This window comes from Nothobranchius furzeri, chromosome 10 (genome assembly GCF_043380555.1).
Source record: "Nothobranchius furzeri strain GRZ-AD chromosome 10, NfurGRZ-RIMD1, whole genome shotgun sequence".
NCBI lineage: Eukaryota > Metazoa > Chordata > Actinopteri > Cyprinodontiformes > Nothobranchiidae > Nothobranchius > Nothobranchius furzeri.
This window is the reverse complement of record NC_091750.1, coordinates 37,416,142-37,442,884: the sequence shown is the minus strand read 5'-3', so window position 1 is coordinate 37,442,884 and position 26,743 is coordinate 37,416,142. Positions and strand designations below refer to the sequence as shown.

The 26,743-nt window shown below is 44.4% G+C and overlaps 1 protein-coding gene across 4 annotated transcripts in view; it reads left to right on the top strand.

Moving 5' to 3' along the window:
• Window positions 1–22,132, top strand: part of znf608 (zinc finger protein 608) — a 66,989-nt gene extending 44,857 nt beyond the window's left edge. For 2 of the 4 annotated variants that reach the window (XM_054730378.2, XM_015960302.3), the window contains exons 4-9: window positions 11,405–13,817; window positions 14,624–15,056; window positions 16,572–16,738; window positions 19,195–19,342; window positions 19,579–19,635; window positions 21,970–22,132. In XM_054730378.2, coding sequence (XP_054586353.2) covers window positions 11,405–13,817; window positions 14,624–15,056; window positions 16,572–16,738; window positions 19,195–19,342; window positions 19,579–19,635; window positions 21,970–21,989 — 3,238 coding nt within the window. In that variant the 3' untranslated portion in view covers window positions 21,990–22,132. Of the gene's footprint in view, window positions 1–11,404; window positions 13,818–14,623; window positions 15,057–16,571; window positions 16,881–19,194; window positions 19,343–19,578; window positions 19,636–21,969 lie in introns of those variants that run through there. The other 2 variants (XM_015960303.3, XR_008559003.2) reach the window with 2 other exon arrangements.
• Window positions 22,133–26,743: the final 4,611 nt, after the last annotated feature.

Below are 26,743 nucleotides of genomic sequence, written 5' to 3'. Positions count from 1 at the left end.
GATGCATTCTGTCAACCAAACAGAAGCATGATGTTTTTAAACCAAATGGAGCTCTTCACCCATTTGGCCAATTGGATGGGTTCACATAGGTTAGAGGCCCGCCCCCGAGGCGGGCGGCACTTCATTTAGATGGTTAGCAAACACCTGAGTTAGCTTTCTTCTGCTCTTTCTGCCGATTCTGCTTTTCCCGGCATCCACTGATTGCCTTTTCTTTTTCCCTTTCCTCACATCTTTTGCTTTTCTCATTTTTACGATTATTTTTGGTCATTTTTTTTAATTTGTTTTTGATTATTTTTGTTCCAGAGTAAAGTTTTTATTTATCGCAAGTAGGGCTGCACAATATATCGAAAAATTATCGCCATCGCGATAACAGGATGTGTGATAGGCCCATCGCAAAGCACGTCAAAAACGGCGATAAATGTTTGGTTCAAACATTTCCATCCGTGTCATACATCAGCTTTTTGTAAACCAGCTCTGTTTTTTACGCTGAAGTATTATTTGACCAATCAAATGTAGCCCTTCTGATATGCGGCCAATCAGATGGGTCCGTTCACGTAATACGCCCGCCCTCTACGTAGACCCTTAGGATGGGTGGAATGCAACACCCGAACTGATTTAGCGGCGCCGTTCCCTTTTTCGTCATGCTGGCTCAGAGCAACGAACACGGTTTGTGCTGAGGTTTCTGGAATCAGCGCTGCTTTCAAACGTGAACGTGAGTCCGCTCGGTGTCGTTAATCATTTTTACCGGGCTGACTCCGACACGTACCGGTGAACCAACCCACCTTCATGCCGCTAGTGTTCCACCGGGTGGTGATGTTAGCCCCAGGCTCCGGTTAGCTTCCAGCTAAAAGGCTACAGCACTCTCCTCCCAGTCCCTCCCTGCTAAAGAGGGCCTGGAAACATTCCCCCACACATCAAAGTGATTTTTCATTCATGAGCATTTATAACCTTGTTAATCAGGATAGTTGATTTGCTGCTGCACATAAACTGTCAGTCAGAAGCTCTGCTAGCCGCTTATCTTAAGAGGAGCTAGTTCAATTGGTTAGCTTGTTATCAGAATCATAGTTGCAGTTTCATCATCTGAGCTGCTTTTTAAGATCCAGGTAAACTTGTTCAGATGACATCAACACTGCATACGTTAGTATTTGTTCATTTATCGTAAGTAATATCGTCATCACAATATTAATCATTGTTATCGAATATCGCAGGTGTTCACAATATCGTGCAGCCCTACTCCGTCATAACGTTGTCTCACAGCTCGGCTGCTTATTTGTCTTTTTATGTTTATTGTTGTTTACTCTGGCCTTTGGCTGACGGCGATTTCTGCGATTAACGCCAGAGAAACCCCTTTTCTTTAAAGTGTTTTGCTGAAATAATGAAAAGCTCTGAGGCTGTCGGCTGTTATTCAGCTGTGATAAAAACATTCTGAGCTCTGAATAAAACCTGTTTGACAAACGGTGAGAGCTTTTTGTAATTGCTGAGTGGAAAATGTGACGGCCCCTCTTTGCTCTGCTGAAACCTTTCAATTATTCCCCCTGTATGTAAGTGATAGTTGTCATGGCAATTACAGCTTAATCTCAGAAAGAGGAGACTAAATTGCTTTTTTCATTTACACTCGCCTTTCAGTGCAGATCGACTGTGGTTTCATAATGAGGTTCGACAGAATGAAGCAGATTTTTGCAACGATTCATCATCCGAGTAGAAAAACTGAAAAGTTGACTTTTATAAACAAGTCTGGACACTAAAAGCAGCAAATATCCTTGAAACGTTGAAGACAAAAGCCTAGCGCGTGTGTTCCAGCGGCCTCGGCGGCGTGCACTAGGATGTAAAAACCAATTACAAACATCACAGGAAATGTGAGATATCATTGTCTTAAAATCAATGTGCTCTGCAGCCCGTTTCATTACGGATCTGGGTAATGCCCGAAAACCGTCTCTTCAAGGTCAGAATTGACTCCTGAGTTTTTAACACCAGCTCGTGTGATACCATGATTGGTGTATTAAAAGGCCGTCGCAGAGCCGTGGACGTGTGTTCCCATCACAGCCGGTAGCTTTTTGATATAAATAACAGCTCTTAGTTTGAGTGTGAAGATGCAAAGCGCTGCGTCGAATGGCATCAAAAGACTGGAGGCTGGAAGGGAATGGCGTGTGAATACAGAATGACTCCGTGTCAAATACAACGATAACCGTGGATCCTACAGGTTCTTTTATGTCATCAAACCAGAAACAGGCTTTGCGCTGAATAAAAAACAATGCCGTCTGGGTGAAGTGCTTCAGAGGGGCTGTGATCTGATTCCAGAGCTTTTGGGTTTGCTTTCAGTCAGCCTGAGTTTGTTTCCTCGGATATTTGTCTATCCCTTTGTTTACATCTATCCAAGGTCGGGGCACGGGTGTAACAGGTCTAGGGGGTAAACATAGACATCTGTCTTCATAGCAACTCTTCCCAGCCTCCTTTGGGTATCTCCAGGTACTCTCTTACCAATTGGGATGCACAACCCCTGCAGCAAGTTCTGGGTTTTCCTAGGAGTCTCCTCCCAGTGCCCGGAAAACCTCCAGGAAGTCACCAGCTGGCACCCTGTTCAGATGACAGAACTACTTGAGCCGAGTCCTTTCGATGAAGAGGAGCAGCAGCTCTCCTGGACTGGACTGTCCCACAGAGGGAGACCATTTCAATAGCTTGTGTCTGAAATAAGCCAAAGCTGCACCTTTCTGTCATGATCCATGTCTCACGGTCATGAGGGATGGTTAGTCTGCGCTTTATAAGCCTGGCAGCCCGCCAGGCTTTGCTTGGCAACCTGCCAGGCTAAGCGTCATGCCCCGCCCCCCTCCCCTACCCTACCGTGTCTACTGACACGAACGGCGCAACGAAACTAGAGCCCTCCATCAGCTGATACTGGTGAGAAACAGCAGCGGAACGTGTGCAACACCCCCACCCCCACTCTTGCTCTCACGGAGGAGCGCACTCTGTTTATTTTTCTTCCGCCGAGTAAATTGGCTTTTTGGAGGCCTTAACATACCCGAAAACTCAGGAATTTAATAATAATAAATAAAAAACAATAAATAGCGCCCCCTAGGACCATTAAAACTGTCAGCCCAGAGCCATGCTTTGACTGAGGATTAAGAAATTCGGTACACTAATGTGGTGTCTCAGGACCTACAAAAAAGTCTCTGGAGCCAAGTGCAAAGTCGTACAGGAGGTCGGCCATTATGGTCCAAGAACTCGATTTAGTAGTTTTCGCACACGTTGTTTGGAGAGTGATGCCCCGTCGCCCTTTTCACTGATCCCCTTCAAACTTCTGCTATATACTCTTAAGCTATAGGGGGAAAAGTTCAACCGTCGGATTTTAAATAAGTTTAAAGGTGTGGGCGTGGCTAAGCCTCAAACTTTGACCTGTCGCCACTCCACTCTTTTTTTCACAGCTCCCTATTGAACTCCTTTCACCCAATCACCAGCAATCTCTGGCAAATAGCAGTAGACAAGTTGTGGTCACTTGGTCTCCAGTACTGGCAGGTTTTGAAAAAAAGCGGGGCTTTGGGAGCATGGCGAAATTCGCCATCACACCATGGAAATACGTTTGCCTCTCATTTCCTCAGTTATAGTGATATCGCTACGAAATCTCTGATGAGTGATCCTAGTCTGACCACCAATAGAAATGGACATGATAGGTTTGTGGGCGTGGCCTTTTTTCTGAAATAGCGCCCCCTAGGACCACTTAAAACTGTCAGCCCCAAGCCGTGCTTTATCTGAGAACTACGAAATTTGGTACACTAATGTAGTGCCTTGGGACCTACTAAAAACCAAGATCAATGTCGCACAGGAAGTCGGCCATTTTGGTCCAAGTACTCGATTTAGTGATTTTCGCACACTTTGTTTGGAGAGTGATGCCCCATCGCCCTTTTCACCAATCGCCTTCTAATTTCTGCTGTATACTCTTAAGACATAGGGGGGAAAATTCAACCATCAGATTTTTCTAAAATTGAAAGTTGTGGGCGTGGCTAAGCCTCAAACTTTGACCTTTCACCATTACATTACTTGACGTAAAAACTCCCATGTGCATGATCAGATCTATATCAAACATTGTCTGTGTGATCACTGACCACATCTCAAGACAATGACAATGTGGACAGCTGACATCAACTAAGCCCCGCCCCCTGACTACAGGAAATCTATTGTTTTATGGTGAAACACCCATATTTGTCCCCTCTAATTTAGTCAACATGACACTAAGGCCATCCATTGTCTTCATGATACTGTAATGACCATTCAGTTCTGATAGCTTTCCAGAAAGGGAGGGGCTTTGATGCCATGGCGAATTCTGGCGTGACACCGTGACCTTATGTTTGACTGTAACTTCCACAAACAGCCTCCGATCTGCCCGAGACTGAACATGGCAATCAACAATCATGCCCTTTTGCCAATGAGGCACAAACAGAACGTCATATAATATCACCACAGCGCCCCCTACATACCTTTAAAACTATAATAACTCCTACAGACGAGGTCGCAACTGCACCAAACTTGCTATGTGTCATCACACAAAGGCACCCAACACAATCATGTGGTCTTTGGTTGATATCACTTTTGCTCCGCCCCCTGACAGACTTTAGGCCCTGAATAACACATGCATGATGCACTGCACACCAAACTACACGCAAATGATTGTTGTCAACCTAAAAACTGCTCCATGGGATATTTTCCTACATTTGGGACAGCGTCCCCTAGATACAACTAATCCTTTGTAACTTTTACATAAAAGCTCCAAACTATATCAAACACGGTGGGAGTCATCACGCAACTGCGATCAACACATGTATGTGCTCACTCGTCCAAATCACTTTAACTCCGCCCACTTACAGCCTTTTGCCTCTAGATGACCCATGCAACGTTTGATTGATGACAAAAGATGACCTTTATGGGACTTAGTTGTAAATGGTCACAGCGCCCCCTAGATAGGTTCAAACTTTATTAACTTCTAAAGACAAGGTCAGAATGGCATTAAACTTGGCGTGTGTCATCACATGACTGCACCAAACACGTTGATGTGGTTGTTGGTTCAAACCCCTTTAGCTCCACCCCCTTTCGACTCTCTGGCTCTAGTTAACACACACGTCTGATTTATGCCAAAATAACAGAAAACCACCTTTGTCAGCCAAAGCTGACCTCAATGGGATTTTTCTGTAATTGGTCACAGCGCCCCCTAGCAAACTTTAAGCTTCAATGTCTTCAAGAAACGTGGTCAGAAAAGACTTAAACTTGGTCTGTGTCATCACACCACCAGTGTGGTAAAGATAGAATATGGCCTAGTGGTGAGATGTGTAATTTATTGGTGGGCTCAGAGGGGATGCTGAGTCAGGGTGAGGTGCAGACGAGGAGACCGTTCGCGGTTTCTGGTGTTGGGGTGGTCGACGTTTATGTTCCGCAGACGTGACCGGGTGCACCGGGCTGCCAGCCAGGCCGGAGCGGCGAGGAGCTGCGAGGGCCGAACGACGCTGCATGCAGCTTTAATTAATTATTATCTTTTTTAAATAAATATTTTTTTCTCTCAATAAATAACAATATTTGATAAATATCATGATAAATAACATAAAAGCTGTTTGTATTTTATCATTGTAGTATGAGAACATTAAACCACACCTGTTTCTAAATGATACAAAACCCAGCTGCACGGACTCCTAATCCTCTTCTAATCCCTCTGGAATAACTCTAATGAGGAGACCATGTGTTATAAACAGGTGTGCACATAAGTGGTCCGCAGGTGCGCATGCGCTGTCAAAATAAACAATTCGCACCTGAAAAAAAGCTGCAGCACGCATTTGCGCACCTGTGGAGGAAGGAAGACATTTCTGAAGCATTTTAAAGATGTCCAAGAAGCAAGCTCCATTAAGTAATTATTTTGGTGTTCCTCCGCCTCCCAAAAAACGCCGGACTGAGTCGGAACTGCAGAAGAAAAGAGTATTCGCGGAGAAGTGGCTGCAGGAGGTCGGCTGACTTCAAACAAATGATGAATGCACAGAGATGTGGTGCAGATTATGCCGTGGAAAATCCCACCCTGGCAGACAAAAACAGCGCCTTTTACATAGGCACTAAAAACTTCAATCATCCAGCATTTGATAAACATGCTAAAATTGGAAACATTTTACAGTTCACCTCCCTCAGGTTTCAGAAAGATAATCTAACCATAGGTGAATGTAAGGATGAGCTGATGGTTGCTGTTGGACAGCTGACTCTACTCACAGAGGCTGAGGGGAAATACAAGAAGGAGACTGGGGCACAAGCTGATGCCGACAGGGACAAAATCAACGTGTTGAGAGCTCTAATTCATGAGTTTGAATGCAGATATGAATCTCTCAAATCATGTGATCACTTTTTGATTTTTGATACCACAACTCTTGAAGCTAAAGATCTCCTCAGGTTTGGTAACACAACTCTAAGCAACATCCTTGACAAATATGAGTCCATCATGTCTGTTGACAGAGAATCCACTTTAAGAGAGTGGGTGCGCTTAAAGCAAGCTGGAAGACGTTTGGCAGCCTCCTCTGTGCGCGACCTGATGAATGTTCTGAAGACAAGCAATCCTGAAAGTTACTCCAACATTCAGAAGGTCCTTCGTCTGTCCCTTACACTGCAGCACTGCATGTGAGAGAGGATGTTCACATTTGAATATCATCAAAAACAAGTACAGATCTAGCCTATCAGACAATCGGCTCTCATCGCTAATGCACATCATGCCGTCCCAGTTTACCACAGAAACCTTTGACCCAAATCCATCGATTGACTTGTGGATGAAAACAGCTAATCGCAGGCTGAACCAGGAGAAAAGGAGTAAGCCTGAACCATCTACATCCTCTGCTGTGTGTGAACTGGAGGAAGCCAGTCAGGATAGTGAGGAGGATGATGAGGATGAAGAGTCTGTAGAAATAAAAACAGCATTTATGCCATTTAAAAACTGCAGTGCTCTGAAATAGTAATTTTGTTAAGCACTTAAAAATTTATTTTATTTGATTTTTGATATCATTTTTGTTTTGTTAGTTTATAAACTGTGTGATGGTGGGTCCTTGTAGTTTATAAACTGTGTGATGGTGGGTCCTTGTAGTTTATAAACTGCATGATGGTGGGTCCTTGTAGTTTATAAACTGTGTGATGGTGGGTCCTTGTAGTTTTATAAAATGTGTGATGGTGGGTCCTTGTAGTTTATAAACTGTGTGATGGTGGGTCCTTGTAGTTTATAAACTGTGTGATGGTGGGTCCTTGTAGTTTATAAACTGTGTGATGGTTGGTCCTTGTAGTTTTATAAACTGTGTGATGAGTGGGTCCTTGTAGTTTATAAACTGTGTGATGGTGGGTCCTTGTAGTTTATAAACTGCATGATGGTGGGTCCTTGTAGTTTGTAAACTGTGTGATGGTGGGTCCTTGTAGTTTATAAACTGTGTGATGGTGGGTCCTTGTAATTTTATAAACTGTGTGATGGTGGGTCCTTGTAGTTTATAAACTTTGTGATGGTGGGTCCTTGTAGTTTATAAACTGTGTGATGGTGGGTCCTTGTAATTTTATAAACTGTGTGATGGTGGGTCCTTGTAATTTTATAAACTGTGTGATGGTGGGTCCTTGTAATTTTATAAACTGTGTGATGGTGGGTCCTTGTAGTTTATAAACTGTGTGATGGTGGGTCCTTGTAATTTTATAAACTGCATGATGGTGGGTCCTTGTAGTTTATAAACTGTGTGATGGTGGGTCCTTGTAATTTTATAAACTGCATGATGGTGGGTCCTTGTATTTTATAAACTGTGTGATGTAGGGCTGCAACAACGAATCGATAAATTCGATGAAAATCGATTACTAAAAGCGTTGGCAACGAATTGCGTCATCGATTCGTTGTGTCGCACAACTCTTCCAAAAGCGCCCCCTTCCCGCCCGCCGTTGCGCGCAGACCAGAGCAAGTCAGATCAGCGCGAGGGAGAGCCGGCAGATCAGCGCGAGGGAGAGCCACAGATCAGCATGAGGGAGAGCCGGTACCGGCAGATCAGCACGAGGGAGAGCCGGCAGACTTGCGCTGCTGCGAACCGGTTCCGCATTGTCGCGCAGCGATCCAGGCAGCTGCTTCCAGCGCACGGTCCATTCTCAAAGTGGCGCAACCAAAAAACTATAATTAGCCCACAATCGTTCATGTCCGCACATGTTCTCTATTTTCTGTCTTATTTGTGCCTGAAGCTCGCTACTGCGGAGCTCATCACCTGTGCTGTGGTGATGTCACCTCACGCAGCATCGAAAACGCGCTCTGCGCTTTTCGGTCAGGAGATCCCTTTGATCTGCTCAAAAGTAACTGATGAGGTGAAAAGGTAAGAATCCAGGCAACAGATTTTCTGGAGAATTATGAGGAGATGCAGGAAGATGAGAGACAGACAGGACAGGAAAATAGTTTAATAAAAACAAGAAAACAAAACAAAGTGTTGAAAAGTCAAATGACACGTTTTTACCAGTAAAAAACAATAAGTTATACACATGTCATATTTATACATCTGATACAATTCAGATCACCTTCAAAACTCAGTCACACACCCAGGGCCGTTTCAAGACATTTTGGGGGCCAAGGCAAAATGCCCCCCCCCCCCCCCCACATAACTGGGCTCCCCAGAAGCCTCTGTGTAATCCATACCCTTTCCAGTAGTGTTAGTTATACAGTGTTTATAAAAGCCCCTCAGACATTACTGACATGTTCTAATATTATCAGATGAAGAACTAAATTATCAGACATGCTGTCTCATCTGCTTCTTTTAAAAACTTGCAAAAAGTAACAAAACTATTTGAAAGCCACTATTTGTGGATTATCTGAAAGTTTCCATGGAGTGTGTGACAACTTATTTTTTCATTGATCCTATCGTCTAATCTCACAGCTGAAACAAGCATCCTTAATAATCTGTGCACAGGAAGCTTACCGATGCTGTAGTAAAACAAAAGGTATAATAATTTATTATTAATAAAACCTTGTTGCAGTACTAAAGCAGAAAAATTAGATTTTGCATTAAATATGCAAAATATTTACATATGAATTGTTTTAGAGCCCTTTAATTGGCAGAATCTGATATTAATTTAGTTCTTACAAAAAATGGGTCCCAACATGGTTTGTGTGACGTTGCCATAGTGTGACGTCATAGGCACAGATCCTCTGTCCTCTTGTTTGGAAATGGAAATATGGTCACCCTATATTAAACAAACTGTCCACCCGGGCTTTTGCGCTGCACAGAGACGCTTTGCTGCCTATGACTGAATGTCAGTTGAGAGTCAGTCTCATGCAGACTGACCAATGAAGACAGGGCCTCAAGTTAAGACCCTCTCCTCATTGGTCAGTCCACACGAGGTGGGTCACAGGTTACTCTGGGCGGGTTACGTGTTGTCAGGCATTCAAGTATTGAGTATATTTACTGCATATTACAGTAAAATATTCTGTATGTGACCATATTAAGGTGATCCTTGGGTCGTGATGATGAAGCCCTTGAATATTTTTGCCCAGGGTACGACAAAGTGTTAATCTGGCCCTGGTTCCGCCGTCACATTCCCGCAGAAACTGGTTGATCACACCGGGGCCAGACTACTAGCATGTGGTTTTACAACCACAATGTCCTCAGAAGCAAAAACGCTTTTAAAAGGGAGGGAGGAGTCCTAACTGTTGCTGCAGGCGTGTTGTGTGTGAGTGCAGTTATATACTTTTGTTAATATATTTTTGGGTTCAGTTGCTTTCATGTGGCCTAATGTGAGTCTATTTGGGATCATTGGAATGATCAGCAGCGTTTCTTGATGTGACTTTATGGCAGTTGCCCAGGGCATCATTGCAAGGAGGATGGCATTCATTTACTTTTGTTTTATTTGGTATTTTTTCAGTCAGTTTTGGAAATAGTGATCAATTTTGATTAATTCACAGCCTATGTTTAATTACATTTAAAATAAATGTTAACAGATGAGATCAAACAAAACAGATGAGAATTGCCCTTAAGCTGTTTAACTTGGACCAAGCATTTTAGGTCACAGATAGATGTAGCTTAGGGTCTCTCTCTATACACCTTATAAGACAATTTAGGTGATGGCATGTTGTTTTTCTGCTATTGAACTGTTTTCTAATAATGTTGTGTTAAATAAAGTGAAGGAAGGAGAGAAATAACGTTTCCCTAGCAGTTTTTAAAAATTTCTCCATGTAATCCGATTAATCGATTAATCGTGTTGAGACCCCATCCGATTAATCGATTATCCAAATAATCGTTTGTTGCAGCCCTAGTGTGATGGTGGGTTCTTGTAGTTTATAAACTGTGTGATGGTGGGTCCTTGTAGTTTATAAACTGTGTGATGGTGGGTCCTTGTATTTTATAAACTGTGTGATGAGTGGGTCCTTGTAGTTTATAAACTGTGTGATGGTGGGTCCTTGTAATTTTATAAACTGTGTGATGAGTGGGTCCTTGTAGTTTATAAACTGTGTGATGGTGGGTCCTTGTAGTTTATAAACTGTGTGATGGTGGGTCCTTGTAGTTTATAAACTGTGTGATGGTGGGTCCTTGTAGTTTATAAACTGTGTGATGGTGGGTCTTTGTAGTTTATAAACTGTGTGATGGTGGGTCCTTGTAGTTTATAAACTGTGTGATGGTGGGTCCTTGTAATTTTATAAACTGTGTGATGAGTGGGTCCTTGTAGTTTATAAACTGTGTGATGGTGGGTCCTTGTATTTTATAAACTGTGTGATGGTGGGTTCTTGTAGTTTATAAACTGTGTGATGGTGGGTCCTTGTAGTTTATAAACTGTGTGATGGTGGGTCCTTGTATTTTATAAACTGTGATGGTGGGTCCTTGTAATTTTTTAAACTGTGTGATGAGTGGGTCCTTGTAGTTTATAAACTGTGTGATGGTGGGTCCTTGTAATTTTATAAACTGTGTGATGAGTGGGTCCTTGTAGTTTATAAACTGTGTGATGGTGGGTCCTTGTAGTTTATAAACTGTGTGATGGTGGGTCCTTGTAGTTTTATAAACTGTGTGATGAGTGGGTCCTTGTAGTTTATAAACTGTGTGATGGTGGGTCCTTGTAGTTTATAAACTGTGTGATGGTGGGTCCTTGTAGTTTATAAACTGTGTGATGGTGGGTCCTTGTAGTTTATAAACTGTGTGATGGTGGGTCCTTGTAATTTTATAAACTGTGTGATGAGTGGGTCCTTGTAGTTTATAAACTGTGTGATGGTGGGTCCTTGTAGTTTATAAACTGTGTGATGGTGGGTCCTTGTAGTTTTATAAACTGTGTGATGAGTGGGTCCTTGTAGTTTCTAAACTGCAAACCTAAACTGAACATGTGCCACTACAATATATTTAAAAGCTTGGTGTCAATAACGAGTATCATCTTTTAAGACCAGTGGTTTTTTTTGTCTTTCCAGGTTTTGTGAGTCACCTTGCAGTGATCCCGAGTTACCTGGTGGCCGTGGGCGGGGGAAGCGGATGCGAATGGCCATGGCTGAGCGGCCCTGCATTGAACCGTCTTCAACAGCCAAAGTCAGGGGTTTCACCCATCACCGGAGCCGTGGAGGTGGAGTGGCAGGAACTCCCACATCCATCCACAGCAAGGGGAGGAGAGGCAGCCTGAACCTAAACAGCAGCTGCAGAGCACCTCCTTCTTTCTTCACGGTAGATGAGGTGAAAAGTGCCAGTAGCACCTCCTCGCTGTCCTCTGGGAAGAGGAAGAACAAACCGCCCGCCGACCTGGACCTCAGTCTCGTCTCCTCAGACGACATTAAGAATGGGAACGGGAAGAGGATCCGAGCAAAGTCCAGAAGCGCTCCGTCAACACCACTAGGCAAGTCTGACCCCTCCTTCATGGATCCAGGAGGAGGTTGCGCCTCTTCTCCTCCCCCGCCCATCCTCATCGACTGCCCTCACCCAAACTGCACTAAACGCTACAAGCACATCAACGGCCTGCGCTACCACCAGACGCACGCACACCTGGAGGCTGAGGAGCAAAGGAAACCTGATCTTGGACCTGTGAAGGATGGGGAGAGTGAAGACCGACTTTCAGACTGCGAGGACGCCATCAACAACATGACTTATGAGCTCCCGGAAAACAGCACAAACGCCAACAGCTCCACTAAGAAAGCTGCTCCTCTCTATAAGGTGACCACGGTGGGGTCACCGAAGAACAGACGATTACTCCTCAGCACCGACCACAGCCCTTCGGCCAACTCCAAAACCAGAAGAACCTCACTCCTGAAAGATGGTCTGATTGATGACCTCAGCAACTTACCCATCATCTCCAACATGACTGTGGTTTTAGAGAACTGCATGGTCCCAGACAGGAGCTCCTTTGTAGAGATGCCCAAACTGGAAGCTGAAGGATTGATTGAAAAGAAGGGAGGGCCATGTGATAAGGGCAAGAAGGCCAACGGGAAGGTCGACAAGCTGTCCAAGTCCAGAACCAACCGGCCAATCGCTCCAGCTCCCGCTCCACCAAAGCTCCTCGCCATCCCCAACACAACGTACTCGACCTGCACGGCTGATGCTGTCACCCCACAGCCTTCTCCCACGGCATCAGGAGGCCTCACCAGTAAAAACCTTCCCCTGAAACCCATCAAACCAAAGCTTAGCATCATTGTGGAACCGAGTCTCGTCAAAGCCACTATGGTTACTTGCAAAGAGACCAGGAAAAAAGAAAAACGGAGGCTGAAAGACAAACATAGCAAAGATGCACCAAACAGGACACCCAATGGTGACAGTAGTGGAATCAAAATGGAGGATGGGGGTGCTGGACCTAAAATCAGTGTCAAGGAAATCTCTGGAAGCCTTCTGAAGGAGCATCTTAGTAAGCAGGATGTAACTAATGGATTCACAGAAAGCCAGGAGAGCAGGATGGCCAGTATACGTGCAGAGGCTGATAAGGTCTACACTTTCACTGACAATGCCCCTAGTCCATCTATCGGTGGTTCATCCAGACTGGACTCTAGTGGCAGTTGTCTGGCCGCAGCAGACAGCAGCAGCAAGAACAACAGTCCCGCCTACTCGGACATCTCAGATGCCGGAGAAGATGGTGGCTCGTCCGAATGTCGCTCAGATGGGGTCAGGTCTAAGTCGGGCTCTTCGTCTTCCTCTGAGGTGAGCTCCAACAGCAGCCATGGTAACGTCGGTAAACCCCCCCCTACAGTTTCGACCCAGTCATCAAAAGAGCCCCAGTCCCCATACTACCACGGCTACGATCCCTACTACCTGCAAGGCTACATGCAGTCCGAGAGGCAGAACACCAGCGGCGTTGCTTTCTACAAAAGTTCCACTCATGACTGCAAGGGGAAGGACAGGACAGAGGAACTGAAGGAGGAGGACGACTTCTCTGATTCCAAGAAAGGTGACGGGCCGCCCCAGTCCCAGCTCCAGCTGGCTATGAGTCAGACCCAGACGGCTTTGGCCCAGTCTCTGTACTACGGCCAGTACTCCAGAGGAATGTACATGGACCAGAAACTGTTAATGGCCTCCAAATGCTGCGACCAGACACATAAGCAGAGAGGACAGGGGGTGAGAGACGGCGAGGTGGTTGGGGTTTCCCCCGGTGGACCCATGCTAGGTAAAGGTCCAGATGGTGCTAAAGGTTGCTGCTCCAAACCCGTGCTGTCCTATGTGGAGATGAGTGAAAGGGGAGAAAGGGGGCAGAGCCTGGGCGTAAAGGTGGTGCACAGTGGAATGGCGGACCAGCACCAGGTCCCAATGAAAGACTGTGATGACATCAAGTCACCCTCCTCCTCCTCCTCTTCATCACTCCACAATCCAGTCAGTCAGACAGATCTGGACTCAAATGTTTCCTTTTCCAGTGTAAGTTTCTCCCTCTGTTTATAACCGCCGCCGCCGCTGATGGTGTTGTTGGTGTGCTTTCCTGAGATTAACCACACGTTGTTGGCGCTAATGTCAAGGACCATGTGGCTTCTGTGCTGCTCTAGCTCTCCTGACTTCTGTCCAGTGTTCCCAATGTTTAGAGCGAGAATAACTGGAGGAAATGTGCTTTTACAACTTCAGCCGTAACAGAACAAACGTGTTTTTGACACGAGCAGAAAGGCTTGTACAGATTTTTACCATCTCACAGTAAGGCCAGCCGCCATCTTGAATAGAAAACATGGAATGAAAGCCGTGTCTGAGAGGTTGTTGTTTTTTCCTCCAAATTGCTCTAAACTGTGCACTTGATCGTATGTGAGACGTGTCTTTGTCATTGAGAGGGACGCCGCTTACCTCACATCTCACCGCTGAATGGCCGCCTGCTGTTGAAACGTCGTCATTCTCCATCTACATCTCACCCAGAGCCAGTGATAGACGGCCTTTCTTTGGCTCTGTTGACAGTGTTTCCTCTATAGTCGTTCAGCAGCGGTGGGCCCCGGCAGAGAGAAAGCCCCCACCGCTTCAAAAAGAACTAATGAATGTTCAGATGAAAGTCATAAATTATCCTTTTTTTTCCCTAAAGAGACAATTTGTTAATGTTTAGATAAAAGGTGTAGAGTTTTACCCCGGCAGCTGACTGAGACCTGGACCAGAGTTGAACTGACCCCAAAATGGCTCCCACCCACCACTGTTAAAGACCTATAGGGGAAACACTGAACTAGCACCAACACTTGTCCCCATCAATCTAGCCCTCAGACGTCCCCGCCTGGGCCCACCGCCTGGCTCACAGCAAATACTCAGAGCTACAGAGTCAACACGGGGAGAGTGTCGAGGAGGGGGAGGCAGACAGTGGGAAAGAGTGGGGAGCCACCACAGAGCCTGCTGGGGCCAAGATGACCTCAGGCGTAGATGCTAAAAAAGCCAGAGCTTACGGAATCCATGATCCCCCACCCGCCATCGACACAGAGGACTCAGACCAGCTGGAGGATCAGCACCAGGAACCAATGGAAGGGCTGTCGGAGGAATCGCAAAGCGCCCGGGCGGCAGTGTCTCCTCCCATGACCCCTCAGCAGCCGTACATCCAGTACCAGCACTCCTCCTACCCCCCATACCTAGCCATGTGTGAGAGCGGCGGGGGCGCCTACAGAGGAGTGTCCCCGACCCTGGTCCACAACTACCCAGGTAAGAGTCTTCAGCCATTATGGATGTTGGTGAAATGAACACAAATCCTGCTAATTAGAGATTTTCTTACCGTTTCTCAACCTGCATTTGATTTTATGACCAGCAGGGGGCGATGCTAGACTTTAAAGGGGCATTATGGAAGTTTGACAGCCAAAACATGTATAGAAATAATAAATGTATTCTTCATACATTCTCCTGCAATGCCCTGGTCCTGTAGAATGAGCCCTGGCATTTTTACTGTGATTGCCTGTTTTTCTGTAAAATCACAGAAAAAGAGAGATGCTCGGGTCGAGCAGGCTGCTTCATGCGCGTTCACGCTCAGGCATAGCCTGTAGCATTTGCTATCCGTAGCTTTAGCAGCAGAGAGAGAGGCAGTGCCACTTTGTCGCTGTTCCTAACGCCTAGTGACAAAGCTAGCTACATTTCTGAGGACCCTTAGCTACTTTCTGTAGAACTTTCTTCTAGATATTTCCTGCAAATTAGCAACAAAATAGCCATTTTCGCTCCGAACCGTTCTTTGAACGTTGTTTCAGCTGTCATCAAGGATATAAATGTTACAGATACAAAGACGTCACTGGTGCTTTAGCTCACCTAGTAAGATGTCTGTCTCTCATGCAGAAGACTCAGGTTCGATTCTGGATGTGAACGTAGTTTATTTAGTGTTTCTTTTTTACATTAATGGTAAATTGTTTTTTACAGTAAGTTGCCCAAATTTTTATTTGAGACTCGTCGAACGGCATTGAATTCACAGATTAAAAAGATGTGGGTTCAACTTTCATTTTGGAACAATTTTTCAAGCAAGGGAAGGGAATGATCTGAGCATGCAGGAGGACTGACCCATCATGAACCTTTGTCGGCTGTGCTGAAGAGAAAGGTACAGAACCACATTATTTAATTAATTAGCTGCGCGTTCTCCTGTCCTCTGTCCTCTGGGCCACACACACACACACACACACACACACACACACACACACACACACATACACACGGGACTGTCTCAGCTGTTATTTTCGTTAAGGAGTGTGCACGTACAGCATGCGCACCTCGTGCACAAGCCTATTATTGAAGCTGCCATTACGTTTTTGGCCTGAGGGGGGCAATCGCGAGCATAAGAATTCAAAACTCCGTAAAGTCCCTTTAAAGGGGACATATTATGGAAATCTCGTGTTTTGGATCTTTTTGCCGACATGAGGGCCTCTCCTGCCTCTATAAACACTCCAAGCATGAATAAAAAGCACCCATCTGTTTTCTGCTAGTTTAGTTCCAGGGAACCCCGTTCTGCTCTGGAACACGACTGTCTTCAGATTTAATTCTGACAGTTTTTATTCTGTAAAATGGCTTCATTTGATACAAGATTCAGTAAATAGAAACATCCCTCTGATTGTTTAATTTTTTTGTCTAAGAAGCCGCTTTAAGAGGAGGAGGGGGCCACGTGTGGCTCCAGAGCCTCAGGTAGTAGACCACTGCTGAAGCCAGCGTTTCAGATTAAATTCCCACGTGTCTGGTTCTCTCCAGGTTTCCACTATCCTCTGTACGGGAAGACGGCGGGACGGGAGGAGTCGGAGGCATCTCCAGGCGGTAGAGGAGAGGCAGTGAGTGGGAAGCTGATCGGCGAATCGTCGTCCTCCAGTGTAGAGCTGCTGCAGCAGCCGAGCTATCAGTTCCACGGGAAATCCCCCGCTGTGAGCGAGCGCTCGGTTCTCCCCCACACGCACCCACAGCTGAGAGACCCGATGTCTCGCAGATAAACGCCACCAGTCTAAAGAGAAACAGAAGGAAGTTTAATCATCAGATAGAAAAAGCTGCAGATGTTTGATCATCTAGGTAGATTTTCTTCTGACCTTTGACCTCCACAACAGGAAACGTTCATTTTTGGGCAATGAGATGTAGAATTTAAATAATAAATCACAATAATTATATTAACATTAAGGTTATATGAAACTGAATAAGATTTTACTTTTAATTCAAACATTACCATTTTTAAAATGCATTTTAGTTATTGGGTTATTTTCAATTAGCTAAAAGATCCACACCTGCTGGTTAACGGGTTAAGTAACCAGGTGATACTCATCCCAAATCATTACACTTTTATTTATGTTTGTATTCCAACGATCTGATTGGTGGTGGATAACTTCTATACAGAGATACCAAAATGCCAAATATAGAAAAAACTAGGGATGCCGATACAGATTCCAGTATCGGTATTGGTAAAAGTTAACCGATTCAGGAACCAATACCATTGCAGTTGCTTGAAAATGACTTCACTGTAACTTGTCATTTCTGTTCACCTAATATTTTAGTTTTGTGACGATTTCTATTCATATACTTATCTTTTTATCTACCTCACAGTCTTTTCCTGTTGAAAGCAGAGAAGAAAATAAAGTCTGTATTCCAAATCATAGCACTTTTTTGTGCAGTAGTAGTATAGGTAGCGATGGGTACCGAATTCGGTACTTTTTAAGGTACCGACCGAATTCCATAGTACCGACTGAGCACCGATTCACATCATTTGAAACGGTGCCTCGTTTCGGTACCCGTCCTTCATAACGAGAACTTGCCTAGACGGCTGCGCATGCGCAAGAGCGTTACGTCGTCGGTCGCTGCGAGCCAGTTGTAAACAGAGCAGCATGGTAGAAAGAACGCACGCTAAAGCTTGGGTCCACTTCACTAAATGTGATGGGTAACTGGGTGATGATGAAACCAGCGACAACGATCTAAGTGAGACATCCTCATCTTAATCTGCTCCGGTAGGTAAATCAAATGTTTAAGAAAACGTTAGCTTGATATGTTAGCTTCCGTTCCGCTAATGGTTCGCTTTCTCCTCGGAACTCCGAATTTCCGACTAGAAGAACATGAACGCGCTCTAAAGTTTGGCTTCACTTTACTAAATGCGACGGGTGATTGGGTGAAGATGAAACCAGTGACAACGATCTAAGTGTGAGGCATCATCGTTTTAATCTGCTCCAGCAGCTAAATAAACTGTTTAAGATAACGTTAGCTTGATATGTTAGCTTCCATTGCCACCATTGTTATCAGCCAATGGTGCGTTCGCTTTCTCCTCGGAAATTCTAACTTCCCAGTAGGAAAAATCAAATGAAAAAAGACGTCAAAAGGAATGAAGATACACAGTAAATTTAGTTCACAGTAAAGATGTTTGCTTCAGTTTAATTATCAGCTTATAAAACTACAAGGACGATGTTAAAATACAAACAGTTGTATGTTATTTATCGTGATATTTATCAAATATTGTTATATATTGAGAAAAATATATATATATATATATTTAATTATAAAAGAGAATTTAAATATTAAACACTCAAAAGTATCGAAAATTGGTACCGTTAAGTACCGGTATCGATTCCTAGGTACCGGGAATTAGGACCGAATCGATTCAAAGGTACCCATCCCTAAGTATCGGTAATCGGTATCGCCTAGTACTCGGATCCAACTATCGGTTTGGAAAAAAGGGGGTATCGTTGCATTCCTAGAAAAAACAGTTTTATCCTCACAGCTGGTCGTCAGAGCTCCTGTATGAACACGAACGTGGACCAAATCAAACCGTGTCAGAAAACAGAACTGTGATCCAGTCAGAGTCAAGCTGAGCAGAAACTAAATGATAAAACAGAGAAGAAACGGGAGCCAGAACTCCAGAAGCATGGTGAGAACGTGATCACTGAGAGTTTCTGCTGCTGAAGGAGGTTCGATTGGACCATCAGCTAAACCCGAGTCGCACATTTCAGCTTAGCTTTGCTAGCAACATGACTTTAGCACAAAAGGAAAAGAAATGCGTGTTCGGGTGAGAAGCTGGTGAGCTGTATGAAGAAGAGCTAAGCTAGTGATCAGTTACAGGAGGAGGAGCCAAAGTCAGATCAGCGACAGGGGGAGGAGCCAAACTGCTGGCCAGAATGAGGAAGAGCTCTAATTTCCTTTGCCAGATTTTTAATATTTATTTAGTTTGAGGTAATTTGATCGTATTGTAGGAGCTGTAAGAACCTGGTGATGTCATCATTTCCTGATATAAAAAACATAACGATGGAAATATTCAGATATTTTGTTTTTCAGAATATTTTTGTGTTATTAAATTAGCTGGATTGGCTCGGTTTGTACATTAATAAAAATCTTTGTTGGTTGTGAGCAGCCTGGTGAGAAAGGTTCCCCCGAAGGAGAACGAGAGCTCGAGCGAGAGAGGAACCACGTGTCGTTCGCCCGACACCTCCACACACACCACCACACACACCTGGGCGTGAGCTACAACCTGATGTCCGGACAGTACGACATCTACCAAGGTACCGACGTTCTTCTGCAGACCTGTGGGACCCTGCTGGTTTACTAACATGACCCTGATAATCAGCTTTTCTCTCATGGTAATCGACATCAGTGTGATATAATCCAACTAAAGTTATTCCGTTAACTCTGGAGGAGAAGGGATCTGTCTTCTGGTTGTTTCTTTGGGATTAAAGCAGGAATTTTAGACTCTTTCTGGGTTTTAACAGATTTGTGACTCTGGGTCTCTGTCCTGAAGGTCTGAGCTCCAGGTCGCTGGTCTCCAGTCAGCAGGTGTCAAGACACCCGTCAGCAGGTAGGTTTCAACCAGTGGCGGCTCCAGAAATGTTTTTCTGCAGGTGCTATGAAGGAGCTAGTCTTTTTATTGAGGGTGCTATGAAGGAAGTGGTCATGCGTACCTATTGTTCTCTAAAACACCTTCAACACTAGCAGATACACATGCGTGCTCAACACCTGAACAACACCTGAAACAATCATTAATATACATCATAAACACATGAACAATCGCTGACTTTTCCATGAAGTCATAAACACATACAGCCACACAGAAAACCGTCTATAGTGTTGCAAGTTTAGCTAACGTTAGCGTTAGCATTTCCAGCGGCAAAACCCTGGACTGCTGCGGCGGTTGAGGGTTGACTCTTCATCCAGATCCGTAGGTTTTTGTGGGTCTGAGATCACTTCCAAAGATTCGATCGTTCCTGACTGAACCCGTGGAAATGTGGGCAACAAAAACCGATCCGTTTTACCACTAGCTCTACCTTTCACTCGTTCACAGGTGGAAAATGAGGTCAAAGGTTAACATCAATTTCCTGTTTTGGTTTAAGTTTTTACTATCTATATGATAATTTACTGATTATTTTTGTTTTGTATGCTAAATATTAACACATCCATGCGTTAAAATTAAATTGTAAAAAAAAAAAATCTAGGGGTGCTATGGGGGTGCAATGACTAATCCAGGGGTAGCTATAGCGCCCCCTGGCGCCAAGTAGTGTTCACTGCAGAACCACAAAGGCGGAGCTGCACCAGAGTCAGCCCCGCCCATTCCATCAGTCAGTCCAATTCCTTCCAGTTGTCAGACTTGATAGCATTCTGGAACCATTTAGGGTGTTCTAGCTAATATCATCTAAAATGCTAGATTGAGGATGGAGTTGAGAAGTGAATTGAACAGTTTTTGTAAAGGTTCCATATAATTAAAAATCTAACTTTTGGAACTTTTTACCGTGTTATATTGTCATTTCCTCATAAGAAACACACCAAAGCCATTTTTGGCCTCATTCACTCATTGTCCTCCCATCTCAGCTTCAGTTTGGTCTCCTCCAAAGCGGGTCTGGTCTTGGTTCTCAAATCTGGATATTCTGTGAATTTTCTGACAAATTATTTCTGAAATGACTTCTACTGAGACACCGGCGGAAAAACCATACATCCCATCTACAAAGACACACAGAATGGCACAATTACATGTGACGCCACTAGCTTGTTATCAGATGTAGCGGTGAAGTGGTTGTGGAGTCAGATTGGCATGTAGTTTTGCGGAGGTTCGCCTCCCGGTAGCGGCGCAAACCTTTTTCTTCCTTTCTAGCTACACTTGCCAGTACTATGTTTTTAACCATTTATTGGTATACCGTTTAAAATATAATGACTCATGTGTTTGTTTTTTTTATTTATTCGTTTATTTAGCCAGTGTGAGTCCATTTGTGAGCAGAGTTTCAACTAAAATGTTGTTTAGGAACGACCAAATTCAAAGAACTTTTAGAGACATAAATATTTTGCAGAAAATAAACATTACAACTAAAATATAAACAAATTAAATGTTTCAGCTGGCTAAATAGATTGCTGCCGAGTGCCGACCCCACCAAGAGTTGAACCAACGTCAGCAGAGGGGAAAGCAAAACATAAGGTCAATGATCATGCCACCAGGCTACCAGAGCCCACACGACATAAGTTATCCTTCTATGCTGTCGTAGACCGCTTTTGTTGGAGCGGCTGTGGGCAGATATTTACTAAAAGAAACCTTTTCATTTCGGGATATATTCAGGCTTTGTAGCAAGTTATATTTATCTGGCTTCATTGGAGCATAGAACATAGCATTAACATTTGTAAACTAGTAACAGCCGTAATGCATGCGGGTCAGGTTAGTTTGTGATAAAATAAAAGAAGAAGCCAGTTGGCTAGGCTGAGTTTGCGTGAATGGGCGGGGCTGACTCTGGTGCAGCTCCGCCTTTGTGGTTCTGCAGCGAGCACCCTCTCCCTGGCGCCACCACTGGTTTCAACTCCCAGGAAGTGGTCTGAGATTCTGAGGTCCACCTTAGGATTTATTGTACACATTTTTAATTCAGCATTTGATAAAGATGCAACGTTTTCCTTTAGGAAACAGGTGAACAGCCATATTGAGTGTACACTCATATTCTATCAGTCAAACTATTAACGAAGCACCTTCCACTGCCTTTACGGAAGCCCGGGGCGACACGTGTACAACATGACATGTTGAGATGTTTGATTCCCAGGGATTGTTCCTCTGAACGCTCCACCTCGTCGGACCCGTCGTAAACAAACCCGGACTCGTTAATCTGCCTCCCGTTGAACACAACCTTCTGATTTCAGTCTGGATTTCTTTTTGTCTCCACAGACGGCGAAGGGAACAAGTAGGACCATGTGACCACGTCTCACATGAGGAAATTATCAGACATCAGTTCCTTGGTGTTGAATAAGCTTCGCCTCGCTGAGAGGCAGAGAACAAGCAAACTCTTTCATTTCTTACTAACGAGCCACCAGTTTTATAAGGGAGGAGCCGGTGGAGGGAGGAGTCAACCTGTATAAATCTTTGAGACGTCCTAGAGCGCCGTGCACTCAGCTTTACAGCCGCTGTGTGTCCGACTTTATAAAACGCACATTTATTGTAGTGTACTATGAAGATATGACTGAATGTACTGATGACACTGTTCCAGCTGTGTGGACCTTTTTTTTTAAAGCTCCTGTTGGGAGAAAAGCGGCATCAGGAAGCCAAAAGTCTCTGACGCTTGTTCCCGCTCTGATTATTGAAGTGGTCCTCCTTCCTCCATAGTGCTGACGCTACATTTGTATTCTAACCTGTACTTGAGCTTGTTGATTGTATCGTCTTTATGTGAGCAAACCTTCACATCGACCCGCTCAGTGCCATTTAGGAGCCCAGTGGTGTAAATATTCTGTACAGATTTATGCTTTATTATGTCGATCACCATCAGCTGAGCAGAGGAGGCGCTGAGGGCCAAGCGGGGAGGTCCAGTAGAACCAAAACCACTTCCTACCCCTTTTTGCATGTCTGACCAGCAGCATGTTATGGAAGCACTTTGTTTGGTAAACAGGATGCTAAATTTATTATTTAGCACAACTGATATAAAAGAACGAAGCAGAAGAACCCGACTGATTCCAAACATAAGATGCGACCTTTTTACCGACCCAGAAATGAAGCGTTCCCGTCGACGTCGGCTGTAGAAAAGCCACGCCAAACCATCCCGATTAAAGGAGCTCCAGATCTAAAATACTCCCCTGCATCAAAGCAGTGATCACAGCTGAAATCAAAATGAATGGCTGAACACAAGAAAACCGTAGTCCCATTCAGGGGGCGGGGCTTTAACCTTATACTGCAGCCAACCACAAGGAGGCTTCCACGTCTGCGTCATGTTCCTGCGTCACCGATTTACTGTGTGATGACGTTAATGTAACCGCTCGCACCCTTTGAGGTGGAAAAGCTTCAGAGTAACATCTGACATGAGTTTGGGGAAACAGACGTGGGGTAGTAACGGTTTAGTATAGGTTATGAAACCATTATTAACACTAAGGTGATGACGTTAAACACTTTCATAGTTTTCCTTTTTTAAGCAGAGCTCATTGATTTAAAGAGCAAGTCACCCCCAGATCAACTTTTTTTTTTCTGATAAACTATATAAATGTGTGTCTAATCGTGCTGCAGACACGTGTAGTCAATAGATTTGCACTTTAGTGCATTTTAGTTAATTTTCTGCCTAAAACTGTCAGTGTTGTGCCGTTGTCAGGTAAAAACTCTGCACTGCATTTGAGTTTAAATCTGCCATCGCTATTGGCTAAAGCCTGGTTTATGCTTCTCCGTCAGCTCCGCAAGGGACAGACACGCACGGATTGACAGAAGCGTTTTGCTTTCATACTTCTCCGTCTCCTGGGGAGTGTTGCAAAGCAATTGCCCGGCAGGACAACAGAGGGCGTAGCGCTGTTCAATTCAATTCAATTCAAATTCAAAAATACTTTATTAATCCCAGAGGGAAATTGATACCACAGAACTCAATGGAAATTGAGTTCTGTGGTATCCTGTCATGTATCGGTCCAAGATGGTGTGTTTATATTGTGTTTTTTGTGTATATAAGATACTTTTAACACGGACATGTTTGTCTCTCATTCTCCCACTTCTTCATGTGCTCCCCACCTCTAAACCCACGTTTCCTGTCATTTCCGTCCACAAATAAAACGCTTGCTGCACATTTTTTCACTCCTCCAGTCACGGGAGAATGAAACGTTCATGTTTTTAGAGTTTTTTCACGAGGTATTCTTCAAGCTTCTCCGTGTCTGCCGCTAGTTATCCTCGGCTCTCTTTGCAATGGCGGTGCTGTAAACAACAGCGGCATCCTGACCAATCACAAGCTTGCGTAATCCATCTCGTTCGACGGATGTTTAAAAAAGTGGGCTCGACTCCGTACGTACTTGCGTGCCTGCCGGATCCCTACGCAAGGACGGATAATGGCGTTGCGTATCGCCGCACTGACGCAGACGGAGAAGCATAAATCAGGCTTAAGAGGTACCCTAGAATGTTAGCTGGTACCATATGATGTCACGATGTCGTTGTGAGCCTGTGCGTGTGTGTATTTGTTAGCGGCTCCGCCCTCTTGGTCTGCTAGGCAACAGCATTTGTTGCATTTTTCAAACAGGAAGTGGGAGTTGAGTACCGTATTTTCTGGACTATAAAGCCTGATTCATGCTTCTCCGTCTGCGTCAGTGCGGAGACACGCAGCGTCCTTGCGGGCCTGCCGGAGAGCTCCGCAAGGACGGATGGAGTCAAGCTCTCTTTTCTAAACATCCGTCAGTCGAGGCGGACAACGCAAGCTTGTGATTGGTCAGGACGCCGCTGTCGTCTACACCGCCGCCATTGCGCTCTCAAAAACATAAAGAGAGCCGAGGATAACTAGCAGCAGACACGGAGAAGCTTGAAGAATACCTCGCGAAAAAACTAAAAACATGAACGTTTAATTCCCCCGTGACTGGAGGAGTGAAAAGATGTGCAGCAAGCGTTTTATTTGTGGAAGGAAACGACAGGAAACGTGGGTTTAGAGGTGGCGAGCGCATGAAGAGGTGGAGGAGAATGAGAGACAAACTGTCTGTGTTAAGTCTCTTATATACAAAAAATATAAACACACTATCTTGGACCGGTACATGACAGGATACCACAGAACAGCGCTACGCCCTCTGGTGTCCTGCCGGGGAATTGCTTTGCAACGCTCCCCAGGAGACGGAGAAGTAAAAGAGCAAAACGCTTCCGTCAATCCGTGCGTGTCTGTCCCTTGCGGAGCTGACGGAGAAGCATGAACCAGGCTTAAGAAGCTACTTTTTCCCACGCTTTGAACCATGCGGCTTATAATGAGGTGCGGCTTTAGTCAACCAGAAAGGATGGATGCTGGAAAGTCTAATAAAGGAATGGTTAAAGGAGTGCTACGGAAAGCGCCCAGGAGGATTTTTTTCACAGTAAAACGGCGCTGCTTGTTTTCCCAGCTTCACCCCGGGATGATGACAGCAACACGGAGAGCGACACCGACATCGCCACAGAAAAGGTGTGTGACGAAGCTCTTCTGAGGCTGTTCAACTCCGACACTGAAGAAGATGATGACTTCAGTGGTTTCAGTGCGCAGGAGGACGATGAATCAACTAATCAATAACTTTTCTGTTTTGTTTGATACTGATCAGTTCAGCTACGTTCAGTTAAACTACGTTTTCTATTCAGTAGATATCTGCGGCTTTTAGCCCGGTGCGGCTTATATTGAGGTGTGCTCTGTAGTCCGGAAATTACGGTAATACTCTGGTAGGGGGTGGCTTGCTCTTTAATAAGATAAAGGAACTAAAATGTTCTCTGTCCAGTGACTGACCAGCAGGTCAAAGAGTTAACTAGTCCTTTAGTGACTAGCGGTTAGCTTTTCTGTTCAGTCCCAGCTGATCTCTGTTTCTTCATACTGAGTTAGCTCACATTATTAAAACATTCCTACAGGAATCCACTCCCAAACATCAGAAGTCTCACTATGAAAACAAACTTCACACCAATCCCAAACGCTCTCCCAAGTTTTAGATCTAATTCCTAAATGTGATGCTAAATCAGATTTTTGTTTCGTGACTTCTAATTCAGCCCAATAAACTTATGTGACACTTAATGTTTTTTAAGAAATAAATAATCAGCAGTTTGGCCTAATATTTTACTTTCATCCTTTTACTCGCGTCTCTGACTCCAGATCAGCTGTTTTCAGTGTTGAACCTCAGTAAAATACAGAAACCACAGAGTTTCCTTTCTCCTCTGCTAAATGAAGACTTGTAGACTTTTCTGACAGAATCTGGTAACTCGGGTAAATCAAGGACTTACAACCAAAAACACCCAAAACTAAGTAGCTTCGCTGTTAGAATGAAAGCTGTTTCAATGTTAAATTTATAAAAAACGTACCTGCTGTTTCACTAGTCAAACGTTTCTGATTGGATTATGTTTTTTTTTATACTTTTTTGAAACTGTGATGAAAACTGGGTCTAAAGGGACGCTAAACGGATGATTTTAGGGTTTTATCAGCGATGAGTGGATTCTGGTTTGTCTGGAGTCTCCGTTTCCTTCGCCCCCATGCTTCCTGTAAGCTAACTAGCTCACAGCAGAGCCTCTGATAAACACAGTCGGCTTTTACCTCTGGTGTTGCACCACTGCCAAACCTTACAACTGTGAAATATTTATCCTAAAACTGGCACCATAATGATCTGAGTAAAGGTTTAATAGATGTTTTCTGGGAAGTTGAATATTTGGAGCCATTTTTACGTGTTTTTATTCTAAGTTGTCCCCAACAGAAGCACCGTTGGACTGTTGTAAATAATCCTGTAACCAACCTTGAGTTCTGCATGTTTGCACATTTATGGCTGCAGGACTTGTTGCTCCGATTCATCACACAGCGGTTATATGATCACGTGGTTTCACTAAACCTTATTTTCCATGTCTACGAACACACCAGGGGCGTGTCCAGGGAGTGGCCTGGGGTAGCACATGCCACCCTTGGAATCTGATTGGCCACCCCAGGTGCCACCACACTAATTCACATTTAAATAGGCTTTTCATTGTCCACAAAAGGCTTGGGGGTAAAACAAAAAAAGCATAACCA